Consider the following 24,191-nt stretch of genomic DNA (forward strand, 5'->3'; position numbering starts at 1 on the left):
CGGCCTTCATCTACCTGCGGCGTGCAGGTAGCGCGGTGCACGCTGGGGCTGGTAGTCCCTGACGAGAGGAAGGGCAGAGCTATCCGGCAGTGTGTGGGGCTGAGCTACGCGGGCCGAGGTGGGCGGTATGGACAAGCTGAAGCGGGTGCTGAGCGGCCGCGACGCGGAGGAGCCGAGCGGTCTGGCTGAGGTGATGTTCCGCGTCCCCGGCATCTGCCTCCCGCCCTCCCGTAGTGTGGGGGGGAAATTTGCGTGCCAGGGCGGTGAGGAGAGCAGGACCCGGGCCGCCCCTCAGCGCCGGTCGGTGGGACTGCTCTGTGTCGGCTCAGCCCCTCCTTGGGCTTCTGGCTCAACGGGGCGAGCAGGGCGGGCGCTGCCGGGAGAAGTGGCTCCTCCGGAGCTGCACTTACCTTACAGTACCGTGTGTTTTACCCGCGAGCAGCCGCTGCCGGGAGAGGGGCCGTGGCTTCAAGAGGCTGGGTGTGAGAGAGGATGACTCGGCCTCCCGAGAGAACCTGCGCCGTTCACGGAAGTAAAGTGGGGGAACGGGAATGTGCGCTTTGCGAGGGCAGGGAAACTGACCGAAGCCTTCACTGAGAGGTTGATGAGGCACTGGCACAGGCTGCAGAGAGATGCTGTGGCTGCCCCATCCCTGGCAGTGTTCAAGGCCAGGTTGGACGGGGCTTGGACCCACCTGATCCAGTAGAAGGTGTCTGTGGCAGAGGGACATAGAACTGGATGAGCTTCAAAGCCCCTTCACAGCCAGACCGTTTGTCCTGGGTTTACCAGGAGCCGCTTTTCTCCTTCTTAGTAGCTGGTGCAAGCTCTGTGTTTTGACTTCCAGCCTGGGCAGAGAGCTGATAACACCGATTGTTTTTAATTGTTGTTAAGTAATGTTTATTCTGGCCAAGGACTCTGTGAGTCTCATGCTCTGCCAGGGACGAGGGGAGGCCGGGAGGAAGCAGAGACAGGACACCTGACCCAAGCTAGCCAAAGAGGTATTCCATACCACAGCACATCATGCCCAGGATGTAACGGGGAGTTAACGTGGAAGGGCACGGTCTGTCTTCGGGGGGGTTGAACTTGTTCGGTGGTGGTATTGTATTCTCTTCTCTTGTTATTTTCTCTTATCAATATTATCATTGGTGGTAGCAGTAGCGGTTTGTGTTATACCTTAGTTTCTGGGATGTTCTTATCTCAACCCGTGAGAGTTACATTCTCCTGATTCTCCTCCCCATCCCTCTGGGGGGTGGGGTGGGGGGAAGGAAAGAAAGAGGGAAAAAGAAAAAGGGGGGGGGGAATGAGTGAACAAGCTGTGTGGTTGGGTTTAAACCATGACACTGTTGTGTGATCCGATGAAACCCAACGCCCACCTATTTACTTGGGGAATTGGCGGAATAACAAAGGTAAAAATATCGCCAGTGTCGGGACTGGTAGCCCCGTGTGGGTACAGACTGGTGGGGGCAGCGGGAGGGGCTTCAGGTGGTGGCTTCCTGGGGGCTGCCCCTTGGCAGCAACCCGCTTCCTACAGGCCACTGAAGAGGGTGCTTAGAAACAGAGGCACCGTTTGAGCTGGGAGGCAGTTTAGCATCTGGAGGGAATTTACAGACTTGTTCTTGTATTAAACCTAATAAATAGGTTAGTAGATCTATTAGTGTTAGTGATAGACTCACAGAATGGTTTGGGTTGGAAAGGAGCTTAAGATCATCTAGTTCCAAACCCCTGCCATGGGCAGGGACACCTCACACTAAACCATGTCACCCGAGGCTCTGTCCAACCTGGCCTTGAACACTGCCAGCGATGGAGCATTCACAACCTTCCTGGGCAACCCATTCCAGTGCCTCGCCACCCTCACAGTAAAGAACTTCTTCCTTATATCTAACCTGAACTTCCCCTGTTTAAGTTTAAACCCATCACCCCTTGTCCTGTCACTACAGTCCCTAATGAAAAGTCCCCAGCATCTTTGTAGGCCCCCTTCAGATACTGGAAGGGTGCTATGAGGTCTCCACGCAGCCTTCTTTTCCCCAGGCTGAGCAGCCTCATTTCTTTAGCTTGTCTTCATATGGGATGTGCTCCAGCCCCCTTATCATCATCATCCTGGATTTGCTCTCACATCTCCATAAGTGATAACTTGCACTCTATTTTCTTCACATTTCTAGGTTATTGATGCAACTTCATTAAGCTGGGGCACCAGAGTGAAAGGCTTCATTGCTTGTTTTGCATTAGGATGCCTTTTCTCCCTTTTGGTAAGGACTTTTTGCATGATCTTTCCTGATACTTGAGTCTCAGGACCCAGATAATTGCATCCTTGCTGTATGCCGCTGCTTGATTTTTCTGCATCTCAGGGAAGACACCTGACTCGCCTTCAGTTAGATGTAATGCACTAGCTCTTTATAAGAACAGCAATAAATGCAGTTTACTCTTGTGTGTATATGATTCTGGAGTTTGGGTTTAAGTTTTCCTAAGACTTCTTTTACATTGTGACATTTCTGGGATATGTTTATTTTGCAGTTTAAAAACAATATTAATTTTCCTCCCCTCTGTGTTCCTTTTTTAGGGTAGTTGTCTGCTGTGGATACCAAAGAAAGGGCTGCTGCTCTTTGCAGTGTTTTATACGCTGGGGAATATTGCATCTATTGGGAGGTAAAAATCTTTGCATTTATATTGGCTCCCTAATAAAGATGAGGAAGTAAAAGCAGAATACTAGGTGAGGGTACATAAGTGGTAGAAACCATTCTATTTGTGTGACAATATTTGCTTATGTAGATCATAGTCTTATTGCTGAATTTTAAAGAACAGTATTTCTCCAGTAGTGCCCTGAAGCGGTAATGTTTTTTGTTATCATTATTAGCAATGCATTCAAGGTAGAAGTTACTCATCAGTAAAGAAGAATCAAACTCATACTTTGAGCATTGAGGATTTGTTGTTACCCCCCCCCCCCAAGATATAGTAACTCTTTGTCATTTTGCATTTGGTAATGTTCTGTGTGTTGTGGTGAATATATCTGGGACAGTCTGTCTGTCAGGGTAGCTGTGTTTGATAAGCCTTCATGACCATTGAGGTTCCTGAAGCATAGCCCCTCTGACTTCATGACAGCACAACTGTCTGAGAATGAGGAAACTTGGCAAGATGTTAGAAATCACAAGGGATGGAACTGGAAATAGTATAGTAATGAGGCAGAATAACACGGTATATGAAGCAAAAATAGCACCTTAGATAAAACTTTCACCTTCTATAATTCATGCAGTATCAATCAGCAGAGCTCTTAAATGAGGGCTGCAGATCTGGTAAGGCATCAGAGAATGGATCCAGGCCTGAAAACAGCCCTTTATATAGAGGAATTGAGCTGGATTACTGGCAATCCATGCAGAGCCTCTGTGGCTGGTGGTTTTGAAAAGCAAGTTAAAAAAGCATCTGTTAAGATGTTTAAGAATGATCTAATTGAAGCTGACCTTGACCTATGCTTCTGCCTTGGTAGTTTTGCTCTGCTTAGTTAATTGTAACTGAACAAGTATGTATAAAATTATAGAATAAATACCTTGCACAGAGAAAAGCAGTAGACTTTCTCATTGTGTATCCTGTTCCCTTGCCCCATGTGACAGCATACAAAATAACAAAATAACCCTCCTTAATAAGGAATCTAACCTTATTCCACTCTTGGCTTTCTACCTCTGTGTTCACCTGGTTTTCTTTTCCACAGCACTCTTTTTCTTATGGGACCAATGAAACAATTGAAAAGGATGTTTGACCCTACCCGTTTGATTGCTACTGTTGTTATGCTAGTAAGTGTCAAAGGAATCTGTTTTAACTCATGCTAACCTCTAAACAATTTCTATTGTAAAGTCCTTTCACATGCATTGATCTGATATCTCAAGGTGTGTTTGTGAGTGGTTTTAGTTGGTGGGGTTTTTTTGTTGTTTTGTTTCCCTTAAAACATTAAACATCCTACACATCTACTATAGTAGAAAGGTACTGTAGCACCAGAAAACTACCTTTCTATTATGAAAGACTGAGCTGAAGCAAAGTTGTTATGGTGCTTAATGAGAATTATTTGTGGCTGGCATTTTTGAACCATGCATATGCTTTTGAGGGTGCTTGAGGTCACAGCATCATATTTTCATGTTATTAAAGGTGGGGAAACTACTTTTTTAAATGTTGTACTATGGAAGTTGTTGGATATTCTGTTTTGTATAATTTTGCCTTTTTATATTGTACCTGATGTGCTGATATCTACCTGAGTTGTGTAGATATTTCTACCTCGATAATTGTCATTTCCTGACAAAGCAGAGGGGGGTGCCTTGGTTACCTTGCATTAAAAATACAGAAATTGTCCCAGTTGGTTGATGGCTTCAGCTGAAGTCAGCCATTGGAATTATTTTTTTGTCTTTGGAAGGTGGGAATTGTAACCAACCTTCTACTGTGTGTGTGAAAATTGCTCCTAAGTTTCAGACTCTTGTTCAAAGTGCATGTGCTTCTTGGTCTTTTCAGCTTTCTCATTTTCTCTTGGAGAGTCTAAAAGCTCAAAGGTGATTTAAATTTGCATAAAACTGTCCTCCCTAAACACCCAGAGAAAACTGCAGCAACTGATAGAGCTTGAGAAAATGACTGCTGTCAGACCAGCAGCAAGTAAGAAGCCTACTGTGGGGAGTATTTGTTTTGTATGCATTTAGGATGCCTGGAGCAAGGAGGATGCCTGAAAAGTTGTTCACTGGGATAAAGCCAGTTATTAAATGTATGATGTAGTATTTAGACCAATATCCAAATCACCGCCTTAAAACTAATGGAAAAATATGTTTAACATCAATAGTTGTGGTTGAGGTGAAGTATATGATTTTTTTTTTTTGGCAGTGTGTGTGTTACTGCTTTGAATATGCAATACTAAATCATTTTTTATTCAAACAGAAGAATGCACGTTATAATCTTTAGTAGCACAGTGGTACATACCTATTGAAAGGCTGTTAGATGTTGATGATGGAAGATCAAGTATGACCATCTGTCACAGCTAAATGAGCTGTCATGTCTTGAAAATGAAAACTTGAACTGAAAGGATGCTCCTGTTAAAACAGAAAATAATCCAGAGTGGCCTTCTCCCCCCTAAGGTTTTAACTTAGTAAAAACACAGTGCAGCCCTCCCCCCCGCAAAAAAAAAAAAAAAAAGTAAAAAATTGCTTGTTTGAATGGCTGTGCTAGACTTTATATTAAGCAGGAGAGCTATGAAGCAGTAGCTGAAAGTTCTTGAAAGTATAGTGTATTTTTAGTTGGTAAGAATTAACTAATGATAAAACTTCAACCCCTTGGTAACCTTGAGAATCAACAGGAAATATGGCATGTACAAAAACAGACTAGTTATAACTGGAAAGTCTTACTTAGGCAAAATGATGCAGCATGGTTTTTAAGTGTGACACCAACAAGTGTGTGGGATGAAGCAAGGACCTGCTGATGTTGCAAAAGAACTGTGGGAACCTCTTCCACTTTTTCCTTTGCAGCAATAAAATTACTTTCTGGAGGTACTGTGCTGATATTTCCTCATTGCTTTAATTCATTTCAGAAATGTAATAGCAAGAGCATTTTAAATAAGGGGAACTTTTATGCAGGATTGGATAAAACTATGAAATTATGTAGTCTGTTTCCATCTCTGTGGAGAAACCTGTTACCGTGTTACAATATCGATAAAAAACTAGAGTTGTTTCTATGTTTAATAGAAATTCTTTATTTTCTTCTAGTTGTGTCTCGTACTAACACTGTGCTCTGCTTTCTGGGTGAGTACTTGAGTCCTATATCTATATATGGCTGGGAGTATATTTTTAAAACCAGATTCTTACACTGTTGTTTCTGCCATGTTTCTTCCTCCTTCCCCCCTTCTCTCCTTCTCCAGTGGCATAAGGAAGGACTTGCTCTGCTTTTCTGCATCTTACAGTTTTTTGCTTTGGCATGGTAAGTGATTTCTTCCCCACACACTTAATTTTCTATTGCACCTGACATCAGTAGCTGATTTGAGTGGATTTTGACCTTATGTGAGCTGGGGGAAGGAAAATTTTTATCTTGTCATCCTGCTAGGTGCAAAACAGTGCATGAATGAGAAGCTGACTTGTTCCCGCTTCTTGGTCTATCATGCCACTTCAGAGGCTTAGGAGATGGAGCTCAGGGCTCTATTTCTGGGAAAGTTCCTTAGAAAGTGTATAATTTCTGTCAGCTTGAAGTACACCTGCTTTTTTTCTTTCACTTTTCAATCAATTTGTTGCCTACTGTCTGGTATTCCTGGTACTTTACACTCTCCTAAATTTGTCTTGTTAAAAGACTCTGATATGCCAATCAAATTAAGTGTTGGTGTTCTTTAAGTTAACATATACTCTATATAATGTCACAGAAGTAGTACAGAAGCTGATATGATCTAGTCAGCCCTTACCTGCCTGTAGGCAATGGAGTATGGAGAGTGTTAGGTGCAAGAGAACTACATTTAAAATGCTTCTGTAGTATGTCCCCTGCTTTTGCCATAGTGTTTCACAATCTGGCTGGGCTAAGATGACTTGTAAGGATATGAGTTTCTGGTGCTCACAAACTTGTATAACCAAAATGAAGCTTTATCTTCCAGTTACCTGTTTAGAGCATTGGAAGAGTTGTTCTTGTTTGTGACTTTCACTAAAATCTGACATAAAGAGTAACTTTAAAAATCTTTCTTCTTAGGTACAGCATTTCGTTCATACCATATGCAAGGTAATCTTTCCTACTCCATTACTTTTTGTTATCTTGAAGTTTAATCATGGAAGCACAGAATAGTTTGGGTTGTAAAGGACCTTAAGATCATCTACTCCAACCCCCCTGCCATGGGCAGGAACACCTTCCACTAGACCACGTTGCTCAAAGCCCCATCCAACCCAGCCTTGAATGCTGATCTAACAATACAGAAGATTTGTTTATAGAACTGTTGTAGTGTATGGGTTTAGAAGTTTTTCTATGGTGGTGTTTTAGGGGGAGGAAATGCATGTAGTTGAACCTGAAAATGAAACTGAGCATTCTCTCTAGTGGGAAAACACAAATATAACAAAATTAGAGGGCTTCCCATTTAAAGAGTATGTAAGTGTGTGACCCCACACTGAACTTAAACTTTGCCTTTGGATTGTGTAAATGTTGTCCAAAATGCCATTAGATAATTGTATTCTCCTGCATTCCTTTTTTTCCCCCCCGGTTCTCCCCAACGAGTACTATTCTGTGTTTGAGCACACAGTTCTCTATCCTGCTCCATCAGCACTGCCACAATAGAGGTGTCACCCACACTGCAGTTGGGTGGGTGGATGGTGAGCAGACCACTTGTTTCTGATGCATTCATGTAGTCGTGCAAATTATGTACGTGCAGTTAATATGTGGTCAGCTGATCTTTAGAGTCCTCAGTGTCTGTGTGGTAGCAGCATGGAATGAGTCTCATCAAGCAGCATAACTGAGGTGACTCTGTTTTGTTTTGTTCCTTTCTTCTGCCTGTAGGGATGCTGTGAAGAAATGTGTTTCGGTCTGTCTGTCTTAACAGGAATACTGGATGCTTCACGAAGTTCTAGGAAGCATAGTAGAACTATGTAAAGATCACTGTGTATGTATTTTCCTACTTCTGTCTTAAATATGTGCCTTTTACCTTGTTAGAAGCTCTGTGCGTTAAATCCAGCTTCTGCAATTTCTTGGTTTTCTGAGCAATGGTGTCTGTAGGACAGGGTGCTAGTGATCAAATGAAGTTCAGTCTGGCAGAAGAACTGGGCAGAGATCCAGAGTTTGTTATGATAATTCTTACGTATAATTATGTATTTGGTTTTGCAAAAGTAGTAAGTGAAGTCTGTAAAGTGGAGACCTGGACTCTGATGGGACTACGCCAGTCGAGAGGATCTCTTTTTCAAGAAAACCAGTTGCCAACTGATTTTTTTATGACAATTTGTTGGTTGGTTTTTGGGGTTTTTTTTTGGGGTTTTTTTTTTTCTTTTTTTAATAGCCTTATGTCACTCTTTGCACTGTTTGCCTTGGATAATGGAATATTGGTATTCTTGCCTTTCCTTCCTCTCCTGCAAAATTTTAGGTTTGAGACTTCTAAAATACTTCATTCTAAATGACAAGACTGTTTTGGGAGTAAGTGTGAAATATTTGTATCTTTAAATAAGTATTTAATTTTCAGTTTAGACTGATAATGCTTCCTTAACACACATGAAAGGGACACTTTAATCTGTAAAAACTTGTTCCTTAGGAAAAGCACATGCGAAATATGGTTAGTAGAATTTTTCATCTGCCAGGAAACCAAGTTCTTTGACTTCCTTAGAGCTATTGGCAATAAGGACAATGTAGGAAGCTGAATTTTTTCACATGAAGCAAAGTGCTTGCTTTTCTTCTCCCCCAGCTGTAACATAGAACCAGTGTAAAGCTGAGGGCATGATAGGTAAACTGAGAGAGAATTTGTGGGAAGATTTAGTTAAATGCCCAAGAGAGGCTGGGGAATTAAAGAGTACTGGCATGAATTTTCCTTGACTGGTCTACAACAAATGTCTACGCTGATGTGTGTCTTGTTTTATCAGGTAGTAGATTCAAAACCTAATTTACATCTGTCAGAAGACCAATGTTAGCCTTTTATTAGGGCTTTAATAATGTTTACAGAATTCCTTTGTATAAGGGCAACTAAATGCAACCGTGATGCCTTTTACATTACAATCTTTCTTAAGTTTTAACTTCTCTGGGTGTTTCTGGAAAATGCTATGAGTAGAGCATATGTTATTTCTCCTTCCCGTCTCCAGGGAAATTACACTCGAATCATCATTCCAGGCCCATCAGCAGTCAACATAATGGAATTTGTCCTCTGGGGTTTATTTTTTTGAATGCTTTGGATTGTGCAGGATTGTGGCACCATGACTCCCTATCAGTTCTCTTAGAAGATCGCTAGAATTGGGTGTGCTGAAGATTAGGTTTTCAACTTGCATACTTGCTTACTGGGACCTTTTAGCTGACTGTTGTGAGCACAACTACTTACAAGAAGGAAATTTAGGAAACTGCTAGTAAGCAGTGGGTAAATGTAAATGGATTATTCCCCCCCCCCCCTTTTTAAAGCTGTATTTCCAGCTCTGCAGCTTTTTTTTTCAGTAAGAGAGGAGAACAAATCTTGATTTGATTTTAGCTTCCACATGAGGCTAAGCAATTGTGCCCTTAAAAGAAGGGAACCCAAGGAGAGATGGCAAAGACATAAGGATCACTAGAGTGCCACTAGAGCTTATGTTGCCCTGTGGTGTTGTATTCTGTTCTTGTGAAGGTCAGGTGGTAGGAGAGAGGGAGAGAGTCACCATGTTCTTGCCAGTATGTGAAACATACTCAGGGTTTGTTGCTTCATCAACAAGCAGTTTTAATTTAAAATAACTCCTCTATCAGAACAAAACTCTTCACATTCTTACTTGCTTATAAATAATTGTGTTCAGACTATTGCCAAGTTTAGCAAAAAATTTCTCCACTTTGTTAAAATACTTCATATGATTATTATACAATCAGGGAGTAAACTAGTATATGAATGCTCCCTCTTGATCAGTTTCAATCTGATTCAGATTATACCATTATGCCACTTTCTTTTCTTTTTTTTTTTTTTGTCTCATTGAAACTAGTTTGTGTTAATTTTTGATATTGTCAGCTTTGGTTATCTGCTTGACAGAGTGCATGATGGGCATTTCTGGAGATCTCTAGCTTTCTATCTTAATGTCCTTCAAGACAGGAATGTTGTTGTGTGCACTCTACTGCAAATAGAGATGTTTGTGGTTTAAATCACAAAGCTCCTTCCTTCCCAAAGCCCTTGCTTAGCTGCCTTAACTCAAGGCTTACTTTCCCAAAGAAACTTTTATGATGTTGGATGCTCATCTCTGCAGGATTTGGTGTTCTTCCAGGAAGCACATTTTGCCCAGCCTCACTGTTGGTTAAATTGTCTATCCACTTCTTTTTTTACTATTTTTGCAGTACAGATAATGTAACCTTATCCAAGCAGCTTTAGCACACCGCTCTAGCGTGAAATGTGCGTACTGGGGACCAGCTGACTTTCCAGATGTAGTAGAAATGGAAATAGAGAGGGTCGTAGTCATCTGTTCCCAAAGTACCGGGAGTCTATACACCTAAATGTAGGGATTTTTCATTACTTCCAAGTTTTGCTATTTTTTGTGATGGAGTCCATTGTGAATGTTGGTACTGTGTGAGATGGTGTGACAGTGATGGCAGCAATTTCATCTTGCTTAGTATTTACAGTAATAAGATTGCTCATGACAAAAAAAGAAATTTCTGCACTGAGTTGAAATTGTTTTAAGAAATCTTGTTTCAAAATGATGTATTAGGCTTTGTGTATGGATACTTACAAGGCAAGTTTGGAGGAGGACAGAGACTCTGCCATGGGGTGGCTTTCAGCTCAGTGCAGGATAACAGTCTACTTGTGGGTAGACCACAGCTGGCATGCCGTATGTTTGGAGGCTTTTGGCGCTGTTGCTTAGATGCAGTTAGAAACTTGTGCTCTGGTAACTGCCTCATGGAGCAGTGTGGGAACTTGAAGCCCATCCCCTTGTGCTGTGTGCTAGAGATTGAAAGAGCCTCTGAGTTTCTGAGAACAGTTCTTGCTTAGTTTTGGTATTTAATCACATTAATGAAAGTAAGATCACTGTTACTGTAGATTCTCAAATCTGAGGAGGAGGATGACACTTAAACACCTTTGTCTTAATTACTGATGTTTACAACTATACCAAATACTGACCATGTAGAGCAGAAAGCACAGAAATGGTATATTTTCTTAAAACCACATGCCTCACTGTAATGTGACAACACTAAATGTTTTTAACAGCTGTGGAATTGTTTTGTAAAATAAAAATCAAACTCTGAAATTCTCTACAAAGTTTTGTACTGTTTGTACTGATCCTGTTTGCTGTTGTGCCTTTTCTGGGTATTTACACTGTTTGATTTCTACATTGATAAAAAAAATCTTTTTCCTAATTTAAAATTTTCTCTGTCATGAAGTGAAAGCTTTACTTACAAGTGCTGGGTTTTTTTTTCCCCCCTTCAATAAAGTTGTCATAGCATTAAATGAATTGCTCTTATGGTTAATGTGAAGTGTTTAATGATGCTGGTTCTGCAGATGATACTGGAATTGCTGTGGGTTGGTTTGCTGGTTGGGTTCCTTTTCTTGGTTTTTCGTTTTGTTTTTTTTAAAGTGATTGTCTTGTGTAAACAGCAAAGAAAGTAAGGGGATCTCTGCAGAAGTACCACTGCAGTGCGTCTGCTTCACCCAGCATGTGTCTAGTGCAACCAAATGCTTACTGGCATATCTGCATGCACGTAGACAACTAGAGTTGTTAAAGTGAGGATGATATTATTTCGTTCTTATTTACCTCAAGAGTCAACCTACATGTGCCAACAAACTATTGGCTTAGTCTGTGCTACAGAGCAAATAATTATTGATGTTATTTTGTCAGCAGAGGTAAGAGTTGTAAAGCAGTGTGCCTCTTTGTGGAATAAATACACTGAACAGTGATGTACAATGGAAGTAAAAAGCCAGTGAGTTATGAATGTGTGTTAAGAGTAGAGTTGGATACAGTGATTTAAAAAAAAAAAACTTTCAAAAAGCATTCCTGTTTGAGTTTGTACCTGTTACGTATCCAAACACTTGCTGTGCTTGTAATATTCCTTGGCAGTGTTAACAGGGCTGTGCATTGAGCTCTTCAGAGTACACTAAACTTTGATCTGATTGACAGGGCAAACCTGGGCAGTTTCCTTTTTTTTGCAAGGGAAGTGGTAAGTCTTGTGTGCTGGGGGAGACTGAAGTTTTCAGTTACTTTTTTTGTTGTTCTTCTAAGCAAGCTCTGACTCGGAGCTGACAAAATGGAAATTTCTGTCCTACAGGAAACTCCAAAGTTGTATTTGAAATAGAGGCAGCCACTGGTCTTCCTGTAATGCAGAAACCTTTTTATTTTATCTTCTTGAAAAGGTTAGAGCTTCCAAAGGCTGTCAAGAGAGGCTGATCTATCTATTTCATATCAGGCTATGAATCTAAGTCCTAAAAGGGCAATAAATCCTTTCTGTAGCAAAATAAAGCTATTTTGCTTGCCTAGTTCAGCCTCCTGCATAGCAAAGCTGTTGAACTTAATACCTGAATGATTTAAAAAAAACAGTATTAAATCTTCATTTGAAATATCTAAGCAACAAATTATCAGCTGCCCTCTGGAGAAAGTGTATTCTGTAGATGACTTTGCTCCTTGGAAATAATCTGAAAGGATTTGTTTATTGGTTGCGTTACAGCATCTGGTCCCTGAATCCATTGATAAATATTGCAGCAGTGTTGTCAAAACTGCATTCAAATTCAGTGGCAAGACTTCCAGAAGACTGCTGTACTTATCTGCTCCTTTCCCTTCTCTTTCCACAAGATTTGATTTGCAAGGGAAGGTATTTCATGGATGCAAGGAGCTCAAAGTTGAGGGTTGATGTTTATTAGCTCTCCTCACTTGCACCTTTCCTGTTGAGCTCAGTCTCGATTGCTGTTATCAGTGGGGTACAGGCTGGTAAGTGCCCAGCCATGAAGAGCTGGAGGTGCCTAAAGGGAACAAAATCCTCTGTTTTCTCATTTTTATTTGGAGAGCTTCTGATGAGTTAGAGATGGAATAGTATGTCTAAGATGCCTATTTTGGGGATTGATATTTGTAAGCTAGCCTGTTTGAAACCCTTTTAAGTTTTTCTTGGGATCCCTTGTGGCACCTATAAGAGAGCTTATTCCTGAGAGTTTATGCTTTTAAAATGTCCACAGAAGCAAGCGTGGAGTAACACTTGCATGGTGTAAAAATGGTACCTCGAAAGTATTGGCTGGCCAACGTGATCTCATAGCAGCTCTTGAAGTGCTGTTACTTCCAAATATGTGGAGTTAGTTTATCATGGGCAGGTACTTCAGTGTTTTCTAGTTTTAACAGGATGTGACAGGCTTACCACTTCTGAGAGAATCAAATGCCTCAGCCCAGTTACACCTGCAATGTGTTAACTCTCATAGTTAACAAAAACTTTTAATTTATGCATCCAAGTCAAATGTGCATGTTTGATTTCCTGAATATGAAACTGGACTTATTAATTTTGTTCAGAGATGTTGTAAATCAAATTTAAAAGTTTAAATTCTCTTAAATTTATTTTTTTATTACTTTCTCATCTTCAAAATGGGACAGGAAGAGTTTATTGCTCTAGGTGTTAATCCATGTCTGGAGATGGCACTGAAGATCTTCAAGCAGGAAAAACTAATTAGGGAAAGGTATAATTAGTGTTTAAAACTGAGAAACATCATCAGCGTGACAGTGTACTGGGTTGGCATGGCAAGGATTTGGTAGTGGAGCAGCTACAGCAGTGGCTTCTGTGAGGAGCTGCTGGCAGCTTTCCTGTGTCTGATAGAGCCAATGCCAGCTGGCTATAAGACGGACCCAGTGCTGGCCAAGGCTGAACTCATCAGCAGTGGTGGCAGCACCTCTGGGATAATGTATTTAAGAAGCTGGGGGGAAACCTATGCAATTGCAGCTGGGGAAGACAGCAGTGAGAATATGTGAGAGGAACAGCTCTGCAGACACCAAGATCAGTGCAGAGGAGGGGAGGAAGTGCTCCAAGTGCCAGAGCAGCCTGTGCTGCAGACTGGGCTGAGGCAGGCTTTGCCTCTGCAGCTCATGGAGGAGCAGACCTCCACCTGCAACCCATGGAGGACCCCACACTGGAGCTGGGGGATGTCCAAAGGAGGTTGTGACCCCGTGGGCAGCCTGCTCTGGAGCAGGTCCTGTGAGGACCTGTGGCCCTATGGAGAGAGAAGCCTGCACTGGAGAAGGTTTGCTGCAGGACTGGGGACCACGGGGCATCCATGCTGGAGCAGTCTATTCCTGAAGGATGTACCCATGGATGGGATGTGTGCTGGAGCAGTCTGTTCCTGAAGGATGCACCCCATGGAAGGGGCCCACACTGGAGCAGTCTGTTTCTGAATGACTCTGCCCATGGAAAGGACACACACTGGAGCAGTTTGTGAAGAACCTTGGAAAAGTTCATGGAGAACTGTCTCCTGTGGGAGGGACCCTGCAATGGAGCACGGGAAGAGTGTAGTCCTCTCCTGAAGCCGAAGAGGAACAGATAATGCATAATGGACCAACAACAGTCCCCATTCCCTGATCTCCTGCACCATTGCAGGGGTGGAGGTAGAGAAGTTGGGCGTGAAGTTGAGCATGAGAAGAAGGGAGGGGTGGGGAAAGGTATTTTTAAGATTTAGTTTTATTTCTCATTACCCTGCTCTGACTCAATTCGTTAATAAATTAAATTCATTTCCCCAAGTGAGCTCTGTTTTACCTGTGAGCATAATTGCTGAGTGATCTTTCCCTGTCCTTATCTCAGCCCATGAGCATTCTGTTTTCTCTCCCCTGCCCAGCTGAGAAGGGGAGAGATAGAGCAGCTTTGGTGGGCACCTGGGGCCAGCCAGGGTCAACTCACCATGCTGCATTAGGGGTTTTTAATATTTATTTAAAACCATTAGTTAAGATTCTTCCCTGTGGAGGGTGGTGAGGAGCTGGCACAGGTTGTCCACAGAAGCTGTGACTGCCCCATCCCTGGCAGTGCTCAAGGCCAGGTTGGACTGGGCTTTGAGTGGAAGGCGTCCCTGCCCATGGCAGGGGAGTTCTAACTAGGTGATCTTTAAGGGCTCTTCCAACCCAAGGCATTCTATGATAGTTTGCAAACAACACCCCCCCTCCCCCTTTTTTTTTTCCTCTTTTTTTTTTTTCTCTTTTCTCTTTTTTTTTTTTAAATGGGTTGTTCTGGAAAGCCTCCCGTGCCTTCTGGGCTCAGAATTAATCTCAGTTATAATCTCAACTATAGCACCAGGCAGGGGGGTACTATTTGAACAAGCTGCCTGCCTCACTGCTAGAAACCTACCTGGTGGAAGTTATTGAAAGTGTCCCCTCACCCCTGACATTAATGAAAAGGCTAATCTTCTCTAAGTCTCTTATAGCCTAGCAATCTCTTAAGGGGCTAGATCCATGATTAAAAACCATACGGAAAGCAGCTGTCTTTTTATCCTCTCTTAATTATTCCATGGTAGTTGATAGGTGTTGATTTCCTGGGAGTGTCATGGTGATGGAGGTTACATTTCCCTGTGTTGTCGGGACTAAATGTTCAGAGGGGGGTTAGTTGTTTGAATGCTTTAGTTGGAGCTTTAGAGATGGAAAAAATGAGTGTTGTTCTCTGCAATTTCACCTGATCATGAAGAGCTGCCTTTTATTTGGACACATGCACCTAAAGACCAAAACAGCAGCTATCCAATGTCAAGGCAAGGAAGGTCTCTTTAATTACTTTTTTTCTTGGCTTTGTTTTTTTTCTTTCTGCTGTATCTCACCAGCTGGTGGCCTGGAGGCTTTTAGAATGAGCTTAATTAGAAAGTTGAAAATAACACCCTGCTTTTTCCTGCTGTAACTTGGGGAATAAACTCCAGTGTTGCAGGATTGTTCTTTCACTGCTCTCCCCAGCCCCCATTGCTTCATTTAAAAATATGAGTCAGTAACTGTCATTAGTAAATCCTGGTCATGGCTGGAGGTGATTCTGAGTGCTGTACTTGCCTTTTTAGCTAGTAAAGGTTAGTTCTGACTGGCCGTGAGCCATGAGGAGTCTGATCTCTTCTCAGAAGAGTCCAGCTCTCCCCACTGGGCTTCAGTGAAATTTTACAACACTGCACGTTTTGTACAAGCATCTTTGCTGCCTCTGATGCCCTTACTGATTTTCTCATTTAATTAAACAGGGGACAAGTGCAAGATGGGTAATAAACAATCTTCTGTCCTTTGGCCCTACTCTGTCCCGTGCATGGTGGTAATGATTGTCAGCCACCTCATTACTGTATTACTCTGTAAGTGCAGCTACCTTTTCTTCAAAGGTCAGGTTCAGGGAGCTTTAACTTCCAGCCCAAGAATTAACCCACCTACATACATCATAAATTGCTCCTAATCTGAACTCTTATAGCTGAAACACCCTTTCCCACACTGGAAATAGCAACTGGGCTATTCCCACAAGCCAACCACAGGTAACTATTCTCATTTTGGAAAATTTTGTGGTTGGAGGCATCCTGAGCTATGGTAACACAGTTATAAAACTAAAATTCAAATGTATGAATGCCAGGTATTCGAAGAGATTTGTGTTTTGGGGTGTTTTGTAGTTTGTTTTCCTTTGGGACGCAAGACTGTGGAGCATCATGCACCTTGTGTGAGTGATAACCATAAGCACCCAAGTGTAACTTACTTTTAGTATCTGAAAGTGCATTTTATTATTGTGCAGGATGCAAATTTTAGTATGATACTCCAAAGCAAATGCCTTCATGCTTCTCCCTTAGGGACACTAGCCATAAAAATTCAGTCTTATTGATGAAACAGTTGTTTCCCAGCCCATTAGTGGAATGGGTCTGTTGTCCATTCCTTCCACATATACTTTCTGCTCCACAGCTCTGTTCCAAGAGTGCTTTGGGCAAACAATACATTCAGGGCAGGACCTCCCTTTCTTTTGCTTTGTGGTTGTCTCAATTTCCAATTCATCTTTGCTGAGCATATTCTTTGCCTCAATTCACCAGTGGCTGCTCTTAAGACAGCGTTTCACTGCCTCATTTTGAAACCCTTCCGGCATCGTGAGCTGTTGTTGCTTTTGTGCACACTTTTGATTTCCTTTAAGCTCTAAGCATCTTGAGGAAAGCAGATTGGATTTGGTTTTCACAGGCCCTAATCTGGTATCACTGCACTTGAAGCCTTGTGGGAGAGGTGAGCAGTCAGTACCTCTGAAAACCAAGCTGCTTCCCTTTTTATTTGACTATAGAAAGAACTGTGTGTACCCACTGACATATTGCTACTTTTATGCACTACTATCTCTTTACTTGCCTTGGTTTAAATCACCTGATTTCTGAGCAACTAATTATAAAAAAAAGCTGTGTGGAAATAGGGCTTCAGTTTAAAAATAATAATCCCAAAATAACACAGATGGATTTTAGAGCTGTCTGAAAACCTGAAGTTGAACTGAAATATCCAGTACCTCAGCCAGCTCTGATTTCTGTATTTATTTACATTTATAATGTAATGAAACTAAAACCTGTCTTACATCATCTCCTATGCATTTGCTATGGCATTTTATCACATGCAGGGAAAGATTACAGTAGTAGCTTCTTTCTCCTCCGAGCATTTGGAAAGGAGAACCTAAACCTAAACATATTGCATGTTACTCACAAATACTGCCTGAGATGCAGGTATTTTTCCTAAATATCCTATAGAGTTTAAAGTACATTCTTCAGTTGTTCAGCAGTGAAAGTGGGCTGGATATTAACTAGAAGTTACTGACACCCTTTGGTGTAACTCACAAGGTGAGTTAACCAACAGAGTAATCTAGTAATTTTGTTATGATTTGGCAATTTTAAGAGGTATCTAGGGCCTGAAAAGAAGAGAGGGAAGATGTGTTAGAGTGTGAAGTTTGAAAGTATCATGACTGGGATTACCTAGGTGTAAAAATACCTCAGACCTGTCAGGCTTGCACCTTCCAGTGGTGCTGAGGTTTCTGGGAATTGAGGGCTTTCTCCTAAAGCCCTGTTCTGCAGAACCCCACACTGCTGCACACCTGCAGCTGGGCAGTTCTGAGGACTTTCAGGCGGTATTCCTACTCTGTGTAGGACTAGTTGCCAAATAAGGTGCCATGCAACACAAATGAGATCAGCAAGCTCTGGCTCTTGCTGCTCAGGTAGATGGTACCTCAGGTTTTCAATGGCATGATCTGTTGAGCCTGATTTAACTTAAATCCCATTTTATGAAATTTGCCAGGCTCTTTCTTGTCTGTATAAATCCCATCAAGTCATCTCATCTTTTAGAAAGAACCAGAAGCACAGGAATTCAACAGGGGCTATTGAATTAAACAAAGTTCTCAACGAGTAGCCAGACCATGTACTTCTCTAAAACCAACTTTCAACACTATGTTTTCATAATCAAGTCCCTGACTATGTCATGTCAGATGGAAATTTCAGAGACACAATCAGAACTAGATGCATCAGGAGAAATCAGGCACTCAAATGCCTTGTTATGTGTCAAAGTCCAGTACTTATGGGTCACTGGTATCCACGTGGCCTCCACTTAACCCTTTAGCATGGAACTGACCCAAGTTCCTCATATCCTTGGCTGAGTGCCGAAATTGTTGTGCTTCTCAGCAAAACGGTGGCTTCTTTTTGCAGGGTACGTACAGTTGGATTAGCCTTGTAAGAGAAGGTCTCAGCCTGAGGACTGGAAGGAGTGTCCGTTTTAGGGGTGATGAGAGGGTTTTTGTACAAGATGGGCATGGAGCAGGTCAGCAATGCCAGGCCTCAGGCAGTTAGGCTCATATCCAGCCCCAGGACCATGGGATTTATCCCCTTGAAATGCAGCCAGAGGGGAGTTCAGCTGCTTGTAAGGTGCAGCAGGGGTTTTGTGCATGACAGTGGGACCAATGGATGGACTCAGTAGACATCAACAGCAGAGTGTAGGGATGCTACCTTCTCCTTGTGCATTGAAACCTCAGTGTAAAATGTTCTCTTGCTATTATATAAAGGAACATAAAGGAACATAAAGGAATGAGGTTAATACGTTTATTCAACTTGCTTGGTGAAAATATTTTAAGACTACCTTCTCTCTGTAACTATCTTGACTGTTATCAGCTCCTTTGGTCAGGGTCCCCATCAGCATGAATGCAATTTCCATGCATTGTTTCAGTCTGGAAATGAAACAATTTTCATTAATGGGAACCTGGTTCTCAAGCAGAACAATTAGACCCACTTCAGGTTGAAAAAAGATAAAAGCATGCTAATTTGGATGGAGGACTCTTCTTTCAAGGCAGCCAATTGAGTCATCAGCTTGCCACCCACCTGACTGTCTGACAGGTAATTAGGAGATAGTCCTCTTTTTGTGTGGAGTGTGTGCGTAAACCTCCACACTCTGGTGTCACTGCCCATTGGAACTTCCAGAGGAAAGAGCTAGTCAGTGGCAAAAGAGTGAGGAGAGCACATTTGTCAGACGGTGACCAACAAACTGGCAGGTTTTTTGATTCAGCTCGTTATTTTTGTCTTTTCACAGCTACCTGAAGTTTCTGGCAGTAAAGTCGTCATGGCAGACCTGGGCTGCAAAAAACCCAGCGACTGCACCGTCTCCAGACTGCTCAGCGTAGTGGAGAGCGAACTCCGGGCTGGGAGAGACAAAGGTGACCCCACCGAGAAACAGCTCCAGGTTGTCTTAGAGGATGCAACGCTCTGGCAGAGATTCAGAGAAGTCACTAATGAGATGATCGTGACCAAGAACGGCAGGTGAGTGATCCGCTCAGTGCTGTGGGCTAAGTCTAGATGGCAACCAGGGGGGTTAACTGCTATAGTAGTAAACTGTGTGTGTAGGTCTGAAAGAGCTGCAGGGAACATGTAACAGCTTTGCAGTCCCCTAAAACCAGCATATGGTCAGAATAGGGTGCCCCTGCTCTTTTTTGGTCACTGCTAAACCATTCCCACCATCCTTTATTCCTGCTTATGAAAACACTGGAGAAATATGTTGACTGGCTTAAGGTTGCACAAAAAGGGGACTTTTGCAAGGGAATTGATGATACCTCTCAAACCGTTCTGAGTGACTTCTTGTACTAATAATCAGCCTTTATTTGCAAGTCCTTAACTGTAGACCTCAAATTACTGTACAGAAGCAAATTGATGGTGTTATCCCCAGCTGCAGCTCTTGTCTCTCTGGCTGTGGGTATTAACAGTTTGTACAAGCAGTCTGTACTAGAACGGGGTACAATAAGCCTGTGCCCTATGTGCCATCCAGATTGCATGGTCCCACAATGGTATCACTCCGCAGATGTTGCTGGTGCCCTCAGAAACAAGTGTGGAATATTGGTTAACACACAGTTTTAGAAGTGCAAAATATTGTGTTGTAAATGGATCACATATCTTACTAATTGGGAACAGGAAAGGCATAGGAAAACTTGACAAGGGTACTAATTCTGAATGAGACACTGGGTTTTAGGAGGCTCTTCACAGAAGTTCTGCTCTGAACTGGGCTGACAGCAGAGTCCACCCCATAACAGACAGGTAGCTGCTACAGTAAGGTTCTCCGGTACTTTTGGTACTAAGGTTTTTATTTAATGTACCCCTGCCACTCCTCTGCCACCACCTGCAGCCCCCCCAACATGTACACATTTCTTTTGCAAGACCTCTCAGGAGATCCACGTAGGGATCATGTGGTGACTTTAATTGACGTTGCAGACTTTGATTTAGCAGAATTTGTGGGTGATATTACTGTTGACTGTAGCTGGACAACGGACAGGGATGAAAGCAGTTGAAAGGCAAAATTCAGCCTGTTGGCTCAGCACGGTTATTCTGTTGAGAAAACAGCTGCCTTCCCAAAGTATCAGCTCTTCGTGTAACGCTGCCTATTGCCATTCTGATTCCTCCTAACAACATATAGGGACAGAAATCTTCTGCTAAGATTCTTTTTATACCAAGAAGCTGCTTTTTGCTTCATTTAAATTGTTTTAAAAACTGCTGTTAGGCTACAGAAGACTTCTGAGCGGACGTTCACTTATCTTATGGTAGCTTAAACTGACTCCTGAGCAGTGCAAGTGACCAAAAATGAGGTAAGATAGGTTTGCCTCAAATTCATGAAATTGGTACAAAGCATCACACCTTACTAACAGAGGCTTTTCAGTTTCTTTCCTCTCAGCTAGTGTAAATCATGACTGCACAGTGATACTAGTTATCTCTAAAATGTCTAGGTGAGTACATAGATAAAATCCTTTTATGATGATAAGGGAATCTTTTGTTACTTAAATGTGCCTGGTTACGTTTTATTTCATTTGTAAACTGCCTCATTTTTCTTTATTCTTATTTGTAAACTCCTTATCAGCTTGATCCTATTTTTCCTAAAGCCAGTAACAGCTCTAGTGATGTCAGCAGGGACAGGAATAGGCTCTTTATGATCAAACTATAGTCATCTCAAAAAAATATGAAAGTGTGTCTCACTGTCATCTGCATAAATTCTTTTAACAAAGTCACTGTAGCATCAGGGACTATGAAAAAGGATCTCTTGCATTTCTGAAAGTATCTTCCATAACAAACACATCAGCTTATTAAGAAAAGGAATGCAGAGAGTGGCCTGCAGCAAAGCTCTCTGAGCAACTCCGTGCAGTTCAAAAGGAGATGAACTTGAGACAGTTTCCACTGAGTGCTGAGTTTTTTCAGGTTCAAGATACTTCAGCGATTGTCTCCAGAGGGATTCTCAATAGAAAAAAATATTGACCTAATTCTGCTGCTGCTTAAATCAGTAGGACTTACTCACTGATTCTTCCTGAATGGCATATGTATGCTTTTGAAAACTGTGTGCTTCAATTAACAGGAACAGCCAGTCTGAAGTTCTGTGTGTGAAAACTAAGACAGTTTGTGCAGACACATTGTTAGCAAAATTCAGAAATTAAACTGAAACCTGATACGGGAGCATTGGAGAGCATGAAAGGCTGATTGATTAGTGATACTCAAGGGTCAAATTCTAGCATACACAATTCTCTCTGCTGTGACAGTCATCTCTAATTGGTACTGAGGGTCCCAAAATGTCATAATTAGATGAACCAGCTTCAGTATTAACACATAAATATGTCTCTATATCAAACTTCATTATAATAACCACCTGCCATAGCAATATGCTTAGGTACACAGGGAAGAGAGATATATTCTGAACAGGATGTACTTCAGTGCAATTAAACCGCGTGCTATACCACAAAATACATCCCAGTAGCTGCAGCTGATGTCGTGGGAATCAGTCTCCTATTTACTATATTCGAATGATACTTCAATATAAACTGCTCTGTGTTTATACCATATCAGCTATGCAGCGTGCTGAGGCTTTGCCCAGAGGCAGGAAGGTGCCACTGTTCCTCTCTGCACACCTGGAATGTGGATCAATGAATCCACAGCGGATCAATGCAGGCAAATGTGAGTAGGGGGAATGAAGCCCTTTCCAGGCTTAAATGCTAGAGCAACTTTACTAGTACTACATGTTCAAGTTTGATATCAAACACCTTCCCACTCAAGTTCTGTACTGTGGAGTATTTGTAGCAGATCTGCTCTAAATAAACTGAAGAGGCTGAACTATTGCAGTAATGGAGGTCACGTGCATACCTACCTAGTCGTTGAAACAAACATTCTGACCGAAGCAAATATGGAGAAATCATCATTTGCCACGCTAAAAGACAGAAAAATGTGGTTTTTCATAGTAAAGCCACTTACTCAGCACAAGTGAGGTGGTAAGTTTTTCATCATTAGAATCTGTACAGTCAAAACATGCTGGTCCGGGTGAGGCAGAGGTTAACTGCATGTGAAGCAGGTTAATGCACCAAAGTGCTATAATCTCTGTGAGACAGGAGGTTAGAGTTGATAATGATTGTATTCTCTTTTGGCATTAGCCTAGAGGCCTTCCAGGGATACACTCAAGCCTTGCAAGTAGAAAGGCAAGGAAGTCTGCATTGTGGGCAAAAGAATTAACAATCTGTATGTAACACAAATAGTTCTGAGAAACCCAGTGATACTAAATTTTCACGCGGATGAGTTTTCCCCTCCACTTCAATTTCAGCTAAATATTTAAGTGTGTTACTTTGAGGACTGATTGTACGGGGCCTAGGAGGTGCAGGAAACAATGCATCCACACTTTTAATCATATCCCTGTTTGATAGCTGGTGCATCCTGGCCAGAAAGACGCATTAAAAAATAGCATATAAATCCCTGGCTAAGCTTCTATTTAGTGAGAAAGATCACAGTTCAATACATCTTCCTCAGTGCTGCACAGGCCCTACATCATCAAGGATTTGTAATTTGATTAAAAATCTCAAATTTCTCAAATTCTGTCTTCTGTCAGCAGAAGGTGATGAATGTATACAGCAAGAACTATATAAAGGTATCCAGAAAAGTAGGTGGTGAGTGGAATGTTACTCTTAGCAATCTACAGTTTGGTGTCACTGGAGAGTATGGCTGTAGGGGCAGAGATTTGTGTCCTTTTAGAGCCTGGAGTTCCTTTGCTGTCTATTTTGGACACCTTGCGCTGCTACCTATACAAGCCTAGAGAGCCACCTTACCTTAGCCCCACGGCCATGGACCACAGGCAGTTGCTGTGCTTGCTTGGTGTATATGGTCTCTCTGTACCCACCAAGAAAAGGAGTTTGAAGATTCACTGGCTTACTCATAAAAAATTAGCGTGGCAAAATGGCAGTTGCTAGGAGAGGTCAGTACGGAGGTGTCTGGGGCGAGGAGGCCTCTTCTCATGGAAGGTTATACATAGGAGGTTATACATAGCAGCTGTAATAATCTTCCACTGGAAAGACATGTATTTGTTGACAGGTTAAGAAACTTAGTGAACAGGATACATTTGTTGGAAGACTCCTCTATTCTGCTGATCACAATTTTCTCCCCAGTTCCTGAAACTGTTGGAGCCCTACTAACTATTGCTGCAGAATTTCAGGCACTGAGATGCCAATTCAGAGCTGTATGATACTGATCACAAGTACCGGCACAGACAGAAAACTGCTGAAAATCTAGCTGTGAACTGTGCAAATCTCCTTTACAGAAGAGAAAATAATAATTAAAAGGAGATTGAGAAAAGGTGACACTGGACCTTTAAGAACAAAAGGCTCATTTTCACAAAACTAAACAAAGGCAGGATTTCTTGTGCATTTTTTAAATGCTCAAGAGGGTAGGAAGACTTGATGATAGATATTTATTGCTTAGTGAAGGACAACATTGCATCTAAGGTGGAACTAAAAGTAGTACCACCTGATTAAGCTGATGAGGTCAGGGAACATGGAAGGATGGGACTAATTTACTGGAAAAACTGCCAGGTGCAAGGCCTAATGGCAACCAGACTTCTCAAACTGGAGATTTATTTAATGGTGGAGATGCTTGCACTTAGGACAGGGAGAAAACACATTTCAGCTAAATGCAGACTTTTAAGTATATCACCAGAATAAGAATTCAGGATGTATTCTGAAGGAAAGAGTAATGAAGTATGTGGAAAACAATGAAAATAAGATAAAAAGGCATTTTACTAAATTTAAGACATGCCAGACTAGCCTGTCACAATCCTGATAAAGTAAAGAAGTATTTTTAGACAAGGAAAATATAGCAGACTTCTTAGGGTATTTAT

The 24,191-nt window shown here is 41.9% G+C and overlaps 2 protein-coding genes across 4 annotated transcripts in view; both read left to right on the forward strand.

The window, feature by feature from the left end:
* On the forward strand, positions 1 to 11,069 carry SFT2D2 (SFT2 domain containing 2). The gene is made up of 8 exons (XM_065676635.1): positions 1 to 190; positions 2,160 to 2,246; positions 2,558 to 2,643; positions 3,701 to 3,782; positions 5,724 to 5,759; positions 5,876 to 5,934; positions 6,685 to 6,714; positions 7,480 to 11,069. The coding sequence occupies exons 1-8, from the start codon at positions 128 to 130 to the stop codon at positions 7,517 to 7,519; spliced, it is 483 nt and encodes a 160-aa protein (XP_065532707.1). The 5' UTR covers positions 1 to 127; the 3' UTR covers positions 7,520 to 11,069.
* Positions 7,501 to 24,191, forward strand: part of TBX19 (T-box transcription factor 19) — a 25,471-nt gene continuing 8,780 nt past the window's right edge. For 2 of the 3 annotated variants that reach the window (XM_065676627.1, XM_065676629.1), the window contains exons 1-2: positions 7,501 to 7,582; positions 19,101 to 19,327. In XM_065676627.1, the coding sequence (XP_065532699.1) occupies positions 7,532 to 7,582; positions 19,101 to 19,327 (278 nt within the window). In that variant the 5' untranslated portion in view covers positions 7,501 to 7,531. Of the gene's footprint in view, positions 7,583 to 19,100; positions 19,328 to 21,929; positions 21,992 to 24,191 lie in introns of those variants that run through there. The other variant, XM_065676630.1, reaches the window with a different exon arrangement.

Source organism: Lathamus discolor, chromosome 4 (genome assembly GCF_037157495.1).
Source record: "Lathamus discolor isolate bLatDis1 chromosome 4, bLatDis1.hap1, whole genome shotgun sequence".
In the NCBI taxonomy this organism is placed as follows: Eukaryota; Metazoa; Chordata; class Aves; order Psittaciformes; family Psittacidae; genus Lathamus; species Lathamus discolor.

Excerpts from the sequence above, each read along its gene's own strand:
- SFT2D2 (XM_065676635.1), top strand. The coding sequence starts at position 128 with ATGGACAAGCTGAAGCGGGTGCTGAGCGGCCGCGACGCGGAGGAGCCG. Across the intron at positions 2,247-2,557 it reads GATGCCTTTTCTCCCTTTTG|GGTAGTTGTCTGCTGTGGAT; the intron begins GTAAGGACTTTT and ends TTCCTTTTTTAG. Across the intron at positions 6,715-7,479 it reads TCGTTCATACCATATGCAAG|GGATGCTGTGAAGAAATGTG; the intron begins GTAATCTTTCCT and ends TTCTGCCTGTAG.